Source organism: Aptenodytes patagonicus, chromosome 1 (assembly GCF_965638725.1).
Source record: "Aptenodytes patagonicus chromosome 1, bAptPat1.pri.cur, whole genome shotgun sequence".
Lineage (NCBI taxonomy): Eukaryota > Metazoa > Chordata > Aves > Sphenisciformes > Spheniscidae > Aptenodytes > Aptenodytes patagonicus.
In genome coordinates, this window is record NC_134949.1 from 30,261,776 (window position 1) to 30,276,852 (window position 15,077).

Genomic DNA, 15,077 nt, shown 5'->3' on the forward strand with positions numbered 1-15,077 from the left:
TAACTACTTTCGACAATAATGGTCTTGCAAATCTTTAACGGGCACATAAGTAACTCTTACTCTTCTAGGTTATCTAGTAATTCCCGGTCGTCCTCTGACTGCACTTCCTCCCAGGACTTTCCAAATTCCTGGGGAGAAAAAAGAAAAGAAAAAGAAAAAACATTTCCTGATTCACATCACATTTTATATATCAACTGAATGAACGTCTGGGAAGTCACAATCAACATCTTGTTTTAGATCACTTTGGTATTTCTGTGAGTTAAAGGTCATACAACACTGCTTTAGTAATAATTTTTAAAATAATTTGTTTTGTCTTTTAATGGGGCATTCCCCACCCTACATCTGGGAAGAAGACGATTTGGCACAGAGCTCTCAAGAAGAGGATCCAAGCTCTGTGTAAAACTAGAGTGTTGCAACACTACCAAGATGTTCCCAAGGTGGGTATGTTACCACTGTCTCGAGTTTGCCATCACACTTGCTCAATCCAATCTGCTTACCTTGCTCTTCATGCAGCATATGCTGCTTAAACAATGCAGCTATCACACCTGAGACTTTCGTTGGCATAGCTACACCAGTCAGTGCTCGTACCTTGTACAAGGTTACATCAGTAAAAACACATGGTGTAAACCTAGCTGGAGAGCGCTCCAGAAAGGCAGTATGAGCCAGGGCATAGATCTCTGAGCTAGATTCCAGTTTCTCTTCCATCCTCTTCTCAGATGTGAATGTAGGCACATCTATTCATGGCATTCTATTTTTCCTTTTACTTTTTGTGTTGTTTATTTATATCTTAAAGACCTTCAGCACAAAGTATATCACAATACATTTGTGCAGCATTCAGCACAATGGTGAGCACTCTCAGCATGACTGTGATATAAATAACAGGCAATAAAAAGCTGAAGCACTCTACTGAAATACCAGCAGTGATCTTTAGCTAGTGTTTTTCTTTCCTCTGATTCTTCCTGCCTTTAAAAATAAACCAGAACAAACTAACCAGTAATCAAAATAGTATTTTTGAACTCATACTTTTGACGGCTGTGAAGGATTCACAAAGATCATAGTTCACGATCTTGTCTCCATTAAAAAAAAGGCAGCTAATAAAAAGATCATTCTTTCATTTATTTCATTCAAATATTCCCTCTGATAAATATATTTAATAACATCCTTAGTAGCAAGTGTTATTATTGTCTTTTTGGTTGTTTGGAAAAAGAAGGAAAAGATATCCATCATTTAACAATTTAATGAGAATTTTCAAAGCTGTTAGTGTCTATCGGGTAAATGATAAACAAATGTCTCTAGACAGCTCTAAACATAATGTCATCATATATTACAGAATGAAAATTCAGTAATTAATTCAGTGATGCTACATGGTAGTGTGTAAACTCTCTGAGTTACAGGGGAGACTCATTAATGTCAGCATTACTGTGAGATAACACGAAGCCATTAACACCTCTCACCACATGTTCTCCCAGCTGCACACTAGTTTCCTATGGCTGCTGATGTTAACACCTTAACGAGAGGATAGCGGCTCACAACCACTGCAAAGTGAAGACGAATGCTCACAATTTTTCCCTTTACCAGCTTGAAGTATATGTGCATAAGAGTATTTTCAAAACAGCAGCCAGTATTAAGCTTCACCTTTTAATTAAAGGTGAAAGGGGAAAACCACGCACAAGCTTTGCTATTGTTGCTGTTTCTTCATGGTGTTTCTGCGAAGAAGGCAGAGAAGGGTCTTATAAGAGGTCTCTGTTTCCCTCATCTATTTATATTCAGAGGAGAAAAAGAAAGGAAAAAGGAAAAAGCTAATCAGGTCTTGTATCACTGGAAAATTGCACGGCGAATGGATAACTAGAGACACTGTGATGAAAGTGCCGAGAGACTGAAGCTGAGCAATTGGGTGGGAAAGAGTTCTTCGAAACATTCTTTAAGCTCTTTCAGTTTTTTTAATTTTTCTTTTTTTAAAAACACTTTTTCAATTCTACACCTTGATGGGCATCTGGGACCAAGGGTGCCTTTGTTAAGTATTCAACTTCCCTTGCTCTTTCATCCAAGATGCAAGAGCTCCCAGCAATCATCTCTAGAGACTCCCAAGAAATTCTTCACAAAACCAGAGGAAAAACTAGACTTGACATTGTTAATAGTTCAAGCAGTAGAAAATGCATAATTAAAAAAACCGCAGGCCTTGCTATATATCCAAGGAAAACCAACTTTTTTTAAAAAAGACTTCCTCTGTACCTCACAGAGAGGAGGATCCTATAGAAAAGTAAGGAGAGCAGGCAAATGTGTGTGGTTTGATTTCCTCTTCCAAAATGAAGTCTAAATGCACAGAGATGAATTGACTCACAGACAATTTATCTTCTCAACTTGAGCACAGTTTTAAGGGTTCTACAGGGAGAAGGTCCGCATGCTTCACTGAGGCAACATACCCCAACTTGAGAAGAAGTGCTGGGATGGGAGAAACTAGAAACAGCAGCTGGTATCTCAAGCAGTTTTCCCAAAAGAGCAGTTACTGAACTACATGCAAATGTAGTTCCAGGCCCGTGGAGCTCAGGAACTCCAAACAGATGCTGTTTTCCCCTGCAAATTTCTGCTCACCCTTCTTACCTGCCTTACTGCGACTATCTGAATTGTTTTATATTGCTGCAGAACTTAAAGATGCTTTATCACATAGAGAGATGGTCTTACCCCAACATTAGTTAATAGACATTGGATGAATTTTAATATGAAGTGTTCCCCCACTTGGGGGATTTTATTAAGTCTTGAACTATCACCAACTGATGAAGGGTTTTCCTTTACTATTTTACAAAATACACCCTGCTTAAATCAAAACAGGCTAAATATAAATAGTAACCCCCATAACAAAACATCCTCCTGGCCCCCAACAGATAATAACGATGATTTAGGGCTTGGCAATAAGGAGAAAACATCTTTTTATCTTTGAGGAAATGTAAACACTTTATGAAACAAGTTTTCTAGTAAGTAACAGGTACTATTTTCAGCTGCCTAGCTTAGTCATAAGCACATTCATTATAGTGATGTTACATTACTACAGATACATGCCATTAGTCAATTTGAAAATAAACATCTGTGCTTACTACAAAGCATACTCTATACTTAAAGTGCTGCTGGTAACAATCAGGTGAACACAGAAAGGCCCTGTCAGTCTGGATCTGCCTCTGTTCCTTGGGCTGGGAATAAGAGAGTTTTAATACTGTCATCTGCTTTTTTATGGCCTCCAGCAGGCACCACAGACTAAAAAGTTTTTTCCTCCCCATTTTTACTTGACTCTTTGTGCAAGGCGAGTCATGAGGCCACAGGCTAACACAGGCACAGAAACCTGTGGAAGGTTTTTTTTGGAGAAAAGAAAAATAAGGTAACCTACATATGTCTCTTGGATGCATTGTTGCTCAGTTCTTCACCATCTACTATGAGTTGTTCTTTTTCAATTTATACGTCAAGCCTTTCTGAATAGGATTGGTATCATCTTCCATACTTACACAATACTGACAAAAGACCTCCAAATCCACTGGGAAGTGACCCCACTGCCTTTCAAGTACTTTGCATAATTGCAAAACTCCCACTCTAATTTAATGTAACTATCTAATAATAAACTTTTGATACTTGCTTATGAAAGAAATCTATTATACATGCACATGACAAAAAAATCTTCCACTCCTACTAAAGATCATGTGTAATACTCTCATCTTAACACTAACCTGTGAGCAACAGAACATGTCAGTAATATGGGGGTAGACAAATCAAAGCAGCTTATAGGTCATGACAGGAGTTATAGAAAGTCTCAGAATACCAAAATATTTACAAAGGAATTTGCACTTATATTACTCATTGCTATGCCAAATTGGAAATTTAGGGGAGGGAGCTACCAACACACAGACATGAAATGTAACTTATGTTATGAAAACAGATTCTCACAACTGCACTAAAAACACAAGTGAAGCAAAAAGCAGAATGGAGGGAAAGGAAGAAGGCAGGCAAGCCTACAGCTCTAAATGAAATCAATGGGAGCTCTGCCATCAGCTTAAAAACACAAGTAAGAACTGGCCAGAAGATCATGAGGCAATTCAGCAGACATTCTCAGGACATCTGAACAAAAAGCCCTTAAAACCTCTCAGTACAAAAGCCACAAAATAAAGGAAACTGCCAGTTCCAGCTTAATAAGTGCCTGGTGAAGGTAATATGTAATGGAAAATTATAAAAAAAGGACAATAATGTCTGTAAGATGGTTGTATGAAAGAACTATCCATTTAAATAGCTTAAGATCCAGTTGCTGATAGAAAAGCTTTATGGTGCACACCCTAAAAGTAAAGTGGATAAGACTGTGATAATATTGATGTTTATCATTAGAGACCTACTCAGTCTTATAGTCTCTTTATGATGAAAACAAACTTGATCGAACTGGCATATAGAAAGATCTTTGTTACATTCTCAAAATTCAAACTTTTCTGTGAAAACATACAAAAAATAGATAAATTGTACGCCTATATCTTTAGGTCAAGATGAATTCAGTAGTAAATTTTGAAACAGTACATCTGTCATTTCAGATGAGAGATCTAATCCATGTCTGTGTCTGTGAAATTGTGTAATTCCCCTGGACATTTAGAGCAATGCGAAGCACAGATCTTTAAGACTCATTGAGAAGTCAGTAAAGCTTGATAGTACACATTAAAAAAATATCCTCTAGTAAACTGTGAAGTGCTGGGGGACAGGAAGCAAAATCATTTCATCAAGTCATTACAGAAAGCAGACCTTGCATAACATCTAGAATTCACTGAATATAGACTCAGCTTGAAAAAAAGAATCCTATCACATTAATATAATCTACTGTAGATTACACATGTGCAGTAGAGAATAATGTTATTTCTCCTTACATGTAAAGGCCAATCTACTGAACCCCCAGGGAACAAATTAAAGTTCCTCCCTTTAATCTTCTCCTGTGTGCAAAAATAAAGGGTTTACCAAAGGCTATTTTGAAAGCAAACACTTTCTACTATGTAGGAACTATCCTAAAAATTTCATGCTAATGAAAAATTTAATCTCATGCAACATTAGTGTACAAATACACATTTTACAGCGAACTATTTTATAAGTGTTTAAGACAGAGTTTTTAGTCTCTTTTTAATCCTTTATTCCAAAAAAATCCTTTCTTTAAAAGAAGGATTATCAGAAGTTCTGACACGGCTACAGTTTGAAGGATCAGAAAGACTGAGTAGAAACAGTCCACTGGGTAGAACGTAGTGAAAGACAACTTAAAACGTGTGAAAAGAAAACATGGCTGTAGCAGAGCATATAAAGGGCAGACAAAGAACTGTGATCATTCAAAGTATGTCCCAGAAGCACTGGCGGCACACTGGTACAAACCTTGCACATGCAGACCCCCCTGCCCAATTTTAAACATTTTGGTGGTTTGACATATCTTATTTGAATTATATTTACCATCATCTGTCTGTAATAGCAACGACCTGAAAAATACATCTCTAAGTGATGCTGCTAAGTGATCAATACCTGAATTGGTTCAGGCTGGCATAAGAAGTTACTCTGCAATGTCCTGCCCAGAATACCAGCAATAATTAAAGAGGTCCAAGGCCCTGACTTGAGCACTGTCCTGTGATTGCCCATACTGTTTAATAGTTTGCGTGCTCCGTGGCCACGCCAGCAGCACTACCCAGACAATGCTTGGACATGGTTCAGGAAGCGTACAGACCACAGATCATTCTCAGTAGACAGCATGGACAAGGCCACTGGTTTTGGAGCAACTGGAGAGAGTGGAAAAAGAGGTTAGGTATACGAATATTAGTCTTGCTGTTACATGTACTTTGGCATATTCTGCTTATTAACATGACACAGCCACCATGTCTGCACTGATGTTATGACCTCCCTGCATGTCTCTCAAATTTCTGAAGGAGTATCACATGGTTCTCTGTGCTTCTGGGCAGTCATCTAGCTCAATTTCCTGATCAAAGCTGGGACAGATTCAAATCTGAACAATGAATGCAAATTAGAGACAGAACGTAATTTAAAGAGGATGCCAAGTTCCGAAAACATAAGATTACCTGCAGGACTAGCAGAGAAGAACGGAACTATTAAAATCACTTAAAACAATTACAACATTAAATTCAAGTCCATTAACTTGCAAGGAAGAAGTGAATGCTCAGTTCTGTTAAGCTGAGAACAGCTACCCTGCAGAACTTCACAACTTTTTCCCCACTGTGCAGCAAGTATAGGTCAGTTTCTAAAGCAGTGATATCTGAGTATCTAGAAAAGAAAATACAGGCCTCAGGTCATTGATCTTCGGAAGGATCAGAGAGGGAATTCACTCCTTCTTGGGTAGAAGGGACTTGTCAGAGCATTAAACACACAACTTTTTGTTCTTAGTAAAACCCAGGGAGAGAAATTAAAGGGAAAGAGTAGGTAAAACAGTCAAGGATGCCTATTTATAACCTGGATATTAACACATGTAGAAGGCACAAAGACTAGTTCAGGTGAAATATAGTTATTTCTGGCACAGAATGTAGCAGCTTTTGAAGCAGCTCCTATATTCATGAGTTGAAGACAGCAAGTGAAAATCTGTTACACACACATGCATACACACTCTCAAGGGTCTGAGATAAAAAATATTAATACCTAGCAACATACACGTACCTGGAGGCTAAAAACGAACACCTACTTTTTGTTTCATCTATGTATCTTTCATTTTCCTCCTCTTTGCATTTAATTTATACTCTGAAGAGCACTTCCAGCTTAGGGTTTGCAGAAAACAAGCTAAAAGCCAATAGCATTCAAGTTAGACCTCATTTACTTCATTACTCTATCTCATTTTCCCTTCTGGTTATTAAAGCAGAGGCTGAGCACTAATGACATGATGATTAGCATCTTTCAAGCTGCATTCTTGCATCTCTCAAAATCAATTCTCAACAACAAATGTTTACTATTCCTTAGTTTAACAATTATCCAGAATATCATACCATAAATAAGCATATTTCTTCAGAGTCCTTCACTTGATTTTTGACCTTTGTACTAATTGCTGGTTTGGAATTACTCACTTTTAACAAGATATTGTCTGTATCTCTTTAATCAATTTACTAATTATTCATAGAACCACTTACCAAGTAATTAATGATATAAAATTTGTCATATTCTTTGTTTTTGGCATTGATTCTGCGATGCTGCTTCTTTCTCATGTGATCTTTAAGTGTGTTTTTGTCTCTGAAGACTTTTTCACAGTATAAACACTGCAAACTAAGATAAAAAGGTAAACAGGTCAACATGTTAAAACAAAAATAGTACAGGATTATATCCTTAAATTAGCTGGAGATATATACAGTAAGATTAATCCTAAGCATGTGAGAGCAAGCTAAATGAAAAAGAAAGTTTATTTGGAAAAAAAAAAGTACAAGATAATCTTAGATCACAGCAGAGTCAATCAAACACAGAGATGACAAAAATGACATAAAATGAAAATATAGATAATAAAGAAGTTTAGTGTTTGCCCCACATGCAAAGTGGGAGAAAAGTCTGATTACCCAAAATTGTCCTGCCAAGGGCACGGGACGGCCACTGATTGGTCAACATGTGAACTCTTAACTCGGCATGCACTTATACTGGCATCCATTCCATCAGTAACTGCTTCTGTGCAATTTAGAGTGAAAAAACCCGAACTCTGAATGTGCTACGTATCTTTAAAAACAATTTAAATTATCTAAACAGAAAGTTTTATACTTTTAACTCAACAGGGAGGCTAAATGAAAGTTTGCTAGGGTGATCAATGGGTTTTGAAATCCTGAGAAACCAAATTTAGTAAATAATTCATACACACACGTATACATATAATAATTCATGTATATGTATATACATACATATATGTCCATACATATATGTCCATACATATACACACATATATAGACATGTATTATTATTTATACACACACATTACTTGAAAAGGTGAAAACATTCATTAACAAATGAGAATTTTACCACAGTATGTCTTCCAGAGCAATTCAAACAAAACAGAAGTATACACGCTGTCCTAAATTCTCTATTATGAGCACTATAAAATAATTGTTCTCTCCACTGTAGTATCAACTGACACCTGAAAGTTGAGCCTATAAAGCATTAAGTCAGGTCTCTTGACTCAGACAGTGGACTATGAGGACAGTAATCTGCATTTCAGCCTAAATGGGCGATTCTCCCTGAAACAGATGATGGTCATTTTTTTCTGGCAGAAACGTAGCAGACCCCTGAGCTTACAGGAACATGTTTGTTTAATGGATGTAGGTCTTGAGCCTCTAGTTAGCCAAGGTGCTAAAACATTTTTCTTATAAGTGATGGCTTACCTATCCTACCAAGATAGAGACAGTTTTTTGGGTTGTTTGAAAAATTATCTTTGCAGGGGGATAGGGAAAACCCCTAGAAAATAATTTCTCGTGAAATAAAAACTTTGTAGCTGTGGCATTATATCTTTGTATTGGAGATGCTGGATAGCACGAAAAAAAAAATTATGGGAGGGATAAACGACAGCACTTTAAGACACAAAAAACATAGATACTAAAAAAAGGTGGTGGCTCTGAATTAAAATGATCGCTTTTTTCTTTACTCACAGATGAAAGCCTGCTTGATTGTACAGTCAGAAGGAATTTTAACAGTGTCTGTGTCAGGCCTTTCTGTGATTTCCCCAGGGTTTAAGACATAGATGTTAAAGAAGAAAATTATGTTCTTACTCAAGCATTTGCCCCCATAAAAACCATTAATATTGTGCCTAGAAGGTCTGTACCTACACCCTGAAAACCCTCATACTCCTTCAGCAAAGGTGCATCCAGATTCTGCCTCAGCTCTTGTGTGTGGAGCAGCAATTCAGGATTCTCAGTATCTTTTTGCCTTCCAAGAACTGCTGTAACATTTCAGCTTACTGTTAAGGAAGTTTTGAGCTCTCCTTCTGCTTGCAGCCTCAAAATCTAAATATTGCCTTGTTGGTGAATCATAGGTCCGATGGCAGAATACATCTATGAATTTTAGTATCTGCTTTGCTCCACCTGTTAACAGCAAAGCGTTTGCTCTACTTGTGAAAGGCATTCTCAGGAAGAGTATGTAATGCTTTTCCTCAGCATACACAATGTAGTCATGCTATTTGCCTGAAACAAGATTTTTCTCCTCTTAATAATATTTTCAGGTACTATTCTACTAGCATAGCTATTAAGTCTTTTCTTAGCAGTAGGAGGAGTGGCCTTTCACTGCTTTGGAACCAATTTCAGCATGTGTATTAACTATAGAGAGGATTGGCTTTGAGAAACCTCCATCTAAACGAAACTCTCAGGTCTTACTTATAAATAGTAAAGCTGCAATTTATCAGTGAGCAAGGTACTTCAGTGCATTAGGCAACACCTATGATAACATAAAAGGCATTCTTAATACATCTTCATTTCTGGAAGAAGTTAACCTGTATCTATTGGGACTGCACATTCTTTGTCAGGTCAAAGTCTAAATTAGAGAACACTGTTGGCTTTCCCGTCCTTTGAATCTTTTTTCTTCTTTTTTTTTTTTCAGATGTACAAACCAATGGATCTTCAATTTACTTGGAAGGATATTTAATCTAATTTCCATACCCCAATTTTCACAAATCCCAGTGTTCTGTGGCTTTTCATAACTAAGCCTAAGATTTAGGCAAATTTCTCCTACAGTCTTTGATTAAAGATTGTATTAAAATCTAATAAAGTTGTTAAAGCTACAGTTTCACTCTTAAGGAGGTACATTTTCTGCTAGAGCCCAACTTATATTTGCGGCATAATTCATATTGCCCCATTTATGAAATCGATAAAGGGCACTTAGATACTTGCAAAGGAAACTCAAAGTGAAGAGTTTCTCGCTTTTTGCTACCCAAGTTCTTCTCCCAAATTCCATTTTTAATTTCTTCAGCCATCTCAGGTTTACATGTTTCTGAGGCAGCATATACGTTGGCTTTCCCCTTCTGCTCTGGGATGGACTCTGTAAGCAGTAGAGAAGGGAGAGACCAAACATCCCTCATCATCGATATATAGAGAGGCAAACAAAGACTGGCATAAGAATGTTGAATTCAGTGATTAAAGAGATGTTTAGCAAAAAGATTGTTATGATGAGAAAGAAGGATATTAACTCTAACAGTTATGAGAAAAAGGGATGTGCTATTATTGATGTCAATGGAAACTGTGCAATGCATAACAACTGAAGCTCTGTGCATGATTCCATTTTTCCAGCAAACACATACTACAAATTGTTATGAATTAGCTTCTAAGAGCACTCACAATAAACTTACATTCCCTCTTTGCTTCTTCTTAACTAACCATGAATGTTGAATTAATTTTAACTCAACTTATTTCCAAGGTTAAAAGAAATATGGCCTAAGTCCATTAAAAAAAAACAAACAAAAAACTACTTACTTGTCGAGCTTCTCCTGTAACACAGCCAAAAACTCATAGCAATTCACAATGTTATCTGGCAGCCCAATGTTAAAAGCATGCTCTCTTGCCATATGATTGAGAAGGACAGATCTACAAAAGACATTCAAAAAGAACATTACATATTTTTTCATGCGTATGAAAATTATTCAATTAGTGACTCGAAATAAACCAATTGCTCTAAAAATGCATAAAAGCCAACATTAAAAAAACAATAATAGTGTTGCTGCCACTGCTAGAAAAAAAAGAATGCAACTTTATTGAAATAGGAAGTTTTCAATTTCAGCTCTGCTGAACATTCAGTAACATTTCAACTGCTTAATCCGCATGCATGAAATACAATCTTTTAAATGAAAATTACAATACAGTTTATTTTGACTCTCACTGTTAGCAAAGCTCACTTATTAAGTTGAATAAGCAAATCATGTTTCAAACAACCGTCTTGAGAAACATTCTAAAAAGCCATTTGTCAGTTTTCTTTATGCTGATTAACAACGCAGAAATTCTTGGGTGTGATATGCTTTTACATCAATACTGCTTCACACAGCACTAGCAACACAAACAGCATTCGACAATATGCATGAAGAAACATAACAGATGTTCAAGTAAGTTATTTTTCTAATAGAGGTATACTGGTTAATTCCTTAGGTGCCTCAACTTCTGCATTTGGGGACTAAAGAAACATCCAAGTGTTAACACTGCTGAGCCTTGCTTTCACCACAGTCCAGGCACGATTTTCAAATCACATATTCTGTGAGACCCAAGAGTAAGCAGAGGATGTTCATGGGGGCTGAATGATGTGAACTTCACTACACTAGGCAGTAAAGAGAATGGGACACTCACACAACACTGAGAGGACCTGCAGGGACATGACCCCAGGGTCTTCCACCTTTCTAGAGTACCAGAACTACCCATGCAAACAGACATTCAGGGGTAAGACTCAGTCTCTCCAGCTGAAACAGATGCACTGTGTAAACCCAAATTTTCATCGGAGCAAGCACTTGAATGCAACTCCTGGTTGCATGTGACTGATGCAAAGCACTCCATTCTCACTCTAATTTTCCTCCCCTCTTTTTCATTCAATCTTCAGATTCACACTGGTTTGGTGAGTTTTAAACAGGAAAATGTGTAACTGGATAGAAATATTTTTTAACAGCCATACTGGCTTAAACAGCTCTCTTTGCCGCTAAAACAACTGCCGCAAAAGTGTCTCTTTAAAATGGTTCAGTTCCCAATTCCAGCTTACTGTGTAGTATAAAAAGCTGTACCAGAATAATTAAAAGATTGAGAAGTGGAAGGGGGTCTATTTAAAATGGCACTGCAGTTGAAAGAAATACTTAAACTATACCTTAAAATTAATTCTGTCTTCTGAGTCCTACCATTAGGCAGTAACTGCTTCGATGACATTAAAACCATAAACAAAGATGCTGAGCAGATATGAAAAAATAAAACAAAAGCAAACAAGTCAATAAACAAACCTGTTTCCTGTGAATTCTTGATCACAGAACATACACATACTATGAAAACTTATGTCGTATCTCTCTCGCTGTTGCTGTTCTAGAATTTCTCTCTGTAAAAAGAAACAGATACAGTTATTCAGATAAAAAATAACAATCATGCAATCACATAAGCTTATTATACCTCTTTATCCTTACTGGTAACAATGAACATACAAAATTAAAACGTGCTGCTGACACAAACCAGATGTTAGTATTTTTTGAGGGTAGGTTCTCACAAAAATTACAAGTTTTATCAAAGGCAGTATGTGCTCCAGTCAAGTTCCATTAAAATTCTCCTAGTATTAGACAAGGTGCAAGAAAAAAATACAATCCACAGTGAGGTTTTACACAGGTATTTAAATGATTCTGTATATAACATATCAGTTTATTGTTTCTACTTAGGTTCAGATTTACCTCTGGTATCAGAGAGCAAGTTTATGGGTAACCACATAACACCCAGTGGAATGATAAACTCGATTTTACATGGCTAATTGCAGGCAATCTAGAGGACTTTTTCATAATATGGAACGATGACAAAAGCCCTGGCAGTTTCTGCAAGGAGCTATGGCGCATAATAAACTCAGGGAAAAGGAGAAGATGATTGCCTTTGTCACTGGTCCTGTTTAATGTAGAGCAACAGGCCAGGCTAGACACTTTACAACACTTGACCACAATTTTCCTAACAACAACAAAATCATGCAGCAGGTGATTTTCTCTGGTGCTGTAACAGCAGCAGTGTAGTTATACTGTGGAGTTACTATACACTTCAGATGGAAAGGCCATAATCATCTGGGACATGGGAGAATCGGTGTTTGGATTAAAACTTAGCATATTTTCAGCCTGGCAGTACACTACCCTATACTTGTGTTTTAAGTACTGATAACTGGTAAAGGATTTATTTTCTGTGCAACACAGAGGTGCTACTGCCTGCTTTCTGACATTCAGGATCCTGACTGAATTTCTTAGGGGATTTTCTCCATCTCTTTATCTCCTTAGAGCCTGCAACAGTGGAGCTTTGTATTTCTCACCTACCTCTTTAGTACTTTTTTTGTACTAAAGGTACAAAAAGGTATTAAGGCCCCAACTTGCCTGTATTCTATGTCTAAATTCACATTCAGCTACGCCTGTTGGGTAAGCTCCATAGAAGGCAGAAAACAAAGAAAAGTAAAGGAAAAAATACAGAAAGAAAAAAAAAACCCAAAAAGAAATAAGAGGAAGGCTTGTGCTATTGTCATTACAGGCCCAAACGTGTCCTGCAATGTGGATGGGCTGGTGTGGGCCTACCACACCACATCCCGTTGCCCACTGAGAGATAGCAGGAGGCTGATATTGGGCAAATAAATGTCCTGTCCATTTCTTTTTCACAAGAGCAGCACACTGTATCCAGCGAGGGGCAGTGGGATGAAAAGGATGCCTGCTGGAGAGCGCAGGAGCATGCCATACCTGAGTTACCTTTGGCCTAGGGCCACTAGGGCTGCTGTGGGGGACGAGTGCACCGTGCCTTAGGCCGTTTTAGGGCCCATATTCAACCACACAATTTGGGAGCTGTAGCTGTTGTACATCAGCTAAGAGTCTGTTACCCTGAAAATGCAGATCCTGGGGCTTTTTTGTTTGCTTTGTAGTACAAGGTGTACGTTTTCTGTTGGAGTCATGCTGAGCAGCCCCTACTCAAATTCCACGCCATATCCGCTCATGTCCTGCTGCGTTATGCAAAATGTCAACTAACAGAAATATAAATTCCTATTTTCAAGGCTGACTCCTGAAAGTGATAAATGGAGCATAACACATCTTGTGAGAGCCCTTCAGCAGAGATGCAATTAAGTAAGGATATCTGTCTGCTCCACACAGGCAGCGAACATCCCACAGCACGTCAGTAAGAACTGGGGCTTTCTCTGGTACTCGTAGCTGTCACCTCTCTCTGCTCAGCAGCAGGTCTGGCATGGTTTGGCTAACCTTGAATTTTAAGGTGGCTGTGTGTAGTTTATATACTTTGTAAAACACACTAGAAACAATCTAAAAGAAAATCAGAAGATACCATGTACAATTCAAACATTAAGATAGCAAGGGTTTAAACACCCCCACCCTCCCATTAACGTTATTCCAACGTAGCTTTCTAATTGTACTCTACTAGGAGGGAAAAAAAATGTTCTGCAATGTTTGGCTGCCTAACTCCAGATTACCATTTCATACAAATTGCTTACCGGAGCCCTGGTGTGCTGCTAGTCTAAGTTATGCCTGAGAGGGAAGAAGCAGCATACTGGATCCTCCACGCAGATGGTGCTCCTGCTACTCTGCTCTCTCACCCTTCCCGTTTGCCCCTACACCAGCACACTCGGCAGCTGGGAAGCTTTGACTAACCCAGCATCGTTGCTTTACCAATATACTCAACACAGTTTAAAAAATATTTTCTGAGGTAGGCACTCCTTTTATCAAATGTTGGCATCATTCATTGCTAGAGGGAACTTTCTGAGCCAGCAAGCAAATCTGGTACTTGCACAGGTGAGGAATTAAAAGCACTGGTTCAAGTCAAGTACAGCAAAAGCAAGAGGTCTGCTCTTCTTCCCTATAGACACTCCCAAACACCCTTCCACCTCTGCTCCATTGCTGGGACTTTGAAGGGAGAATAGCAATTACAATAACCTGCATAAAACTTCTGAGATTTTTCTGAGTGGAGACTTTCAGCTGGTAATGAAAGTCAAACTTAAACTGAAGTTATGAGGCAGGAATTGAGTAATTTAATTTAATACCTGCACCAGTTTCCAACCCGCTGGAATTGTTGGGGCTGTTAGCATTAATCCATGGTTGATACTAAGACAAAAAAACCCCAAACCATTTCATCCATGAATATTTTCCAAAACTTTTTTAGGATACTGTGTCATATCAAAGTGTCAGAGAATGAGAGAGCAAAGTCACTTGAGAAAAAAGTAAACAGATCACAAAATACACATATATTAATTTTCTTTTTCCAAAATGAATAAAAGAATTGAGCACAGACAGAAAAGGTAATCCAAAACACTACAAAAGTAAGTGAATCAAATGCCATAGCTTGATAGCAGGAAAATAGCTTACAATATTGATACACTTTGTTGAATAACTCCTGACCCCCATCTCGTTATCTTTTGTGAGATGTTCTGAC

At 37.8% G+C, this 15,077-nt stretch overlaps 1 protein-coding gene across 3 annotated transcripts in view; it reads right to left on the reverse strand.

The window, feature by feature from the left end:
• ZNF277 (zinc finger protein 277) overlaps positions 1-15,077 on the reverse strand; it is a 68,427-nt gene that overhangs the window by 12,153 nt on the left and 41,197 nt on the right. For all 3 annotated transcript variants that reach the window (XM_076330771.1, XM_076330762.1, XM_076330780.1), the window contains exons 5-8: positions 11,921-12,012; positions 10,425-10,535; positions 7,122-7,254; positions 61-128 (exon numbers count right to left, since the gene is read on the reverse strand). In XM_076330771.1, coding sequence (XP_076186886.1) covers positions 61-128; positions 7,122-7,254; positions 10,425-10,535; positions 11,921-12,012 — 404 coding nt within the window. The remainder of the gene's footprint in view (positions 1-60; positions 129-7,121; positions 7,255-10,424; positions 10,536-11,920; positions 12,013-15,077) is intronic.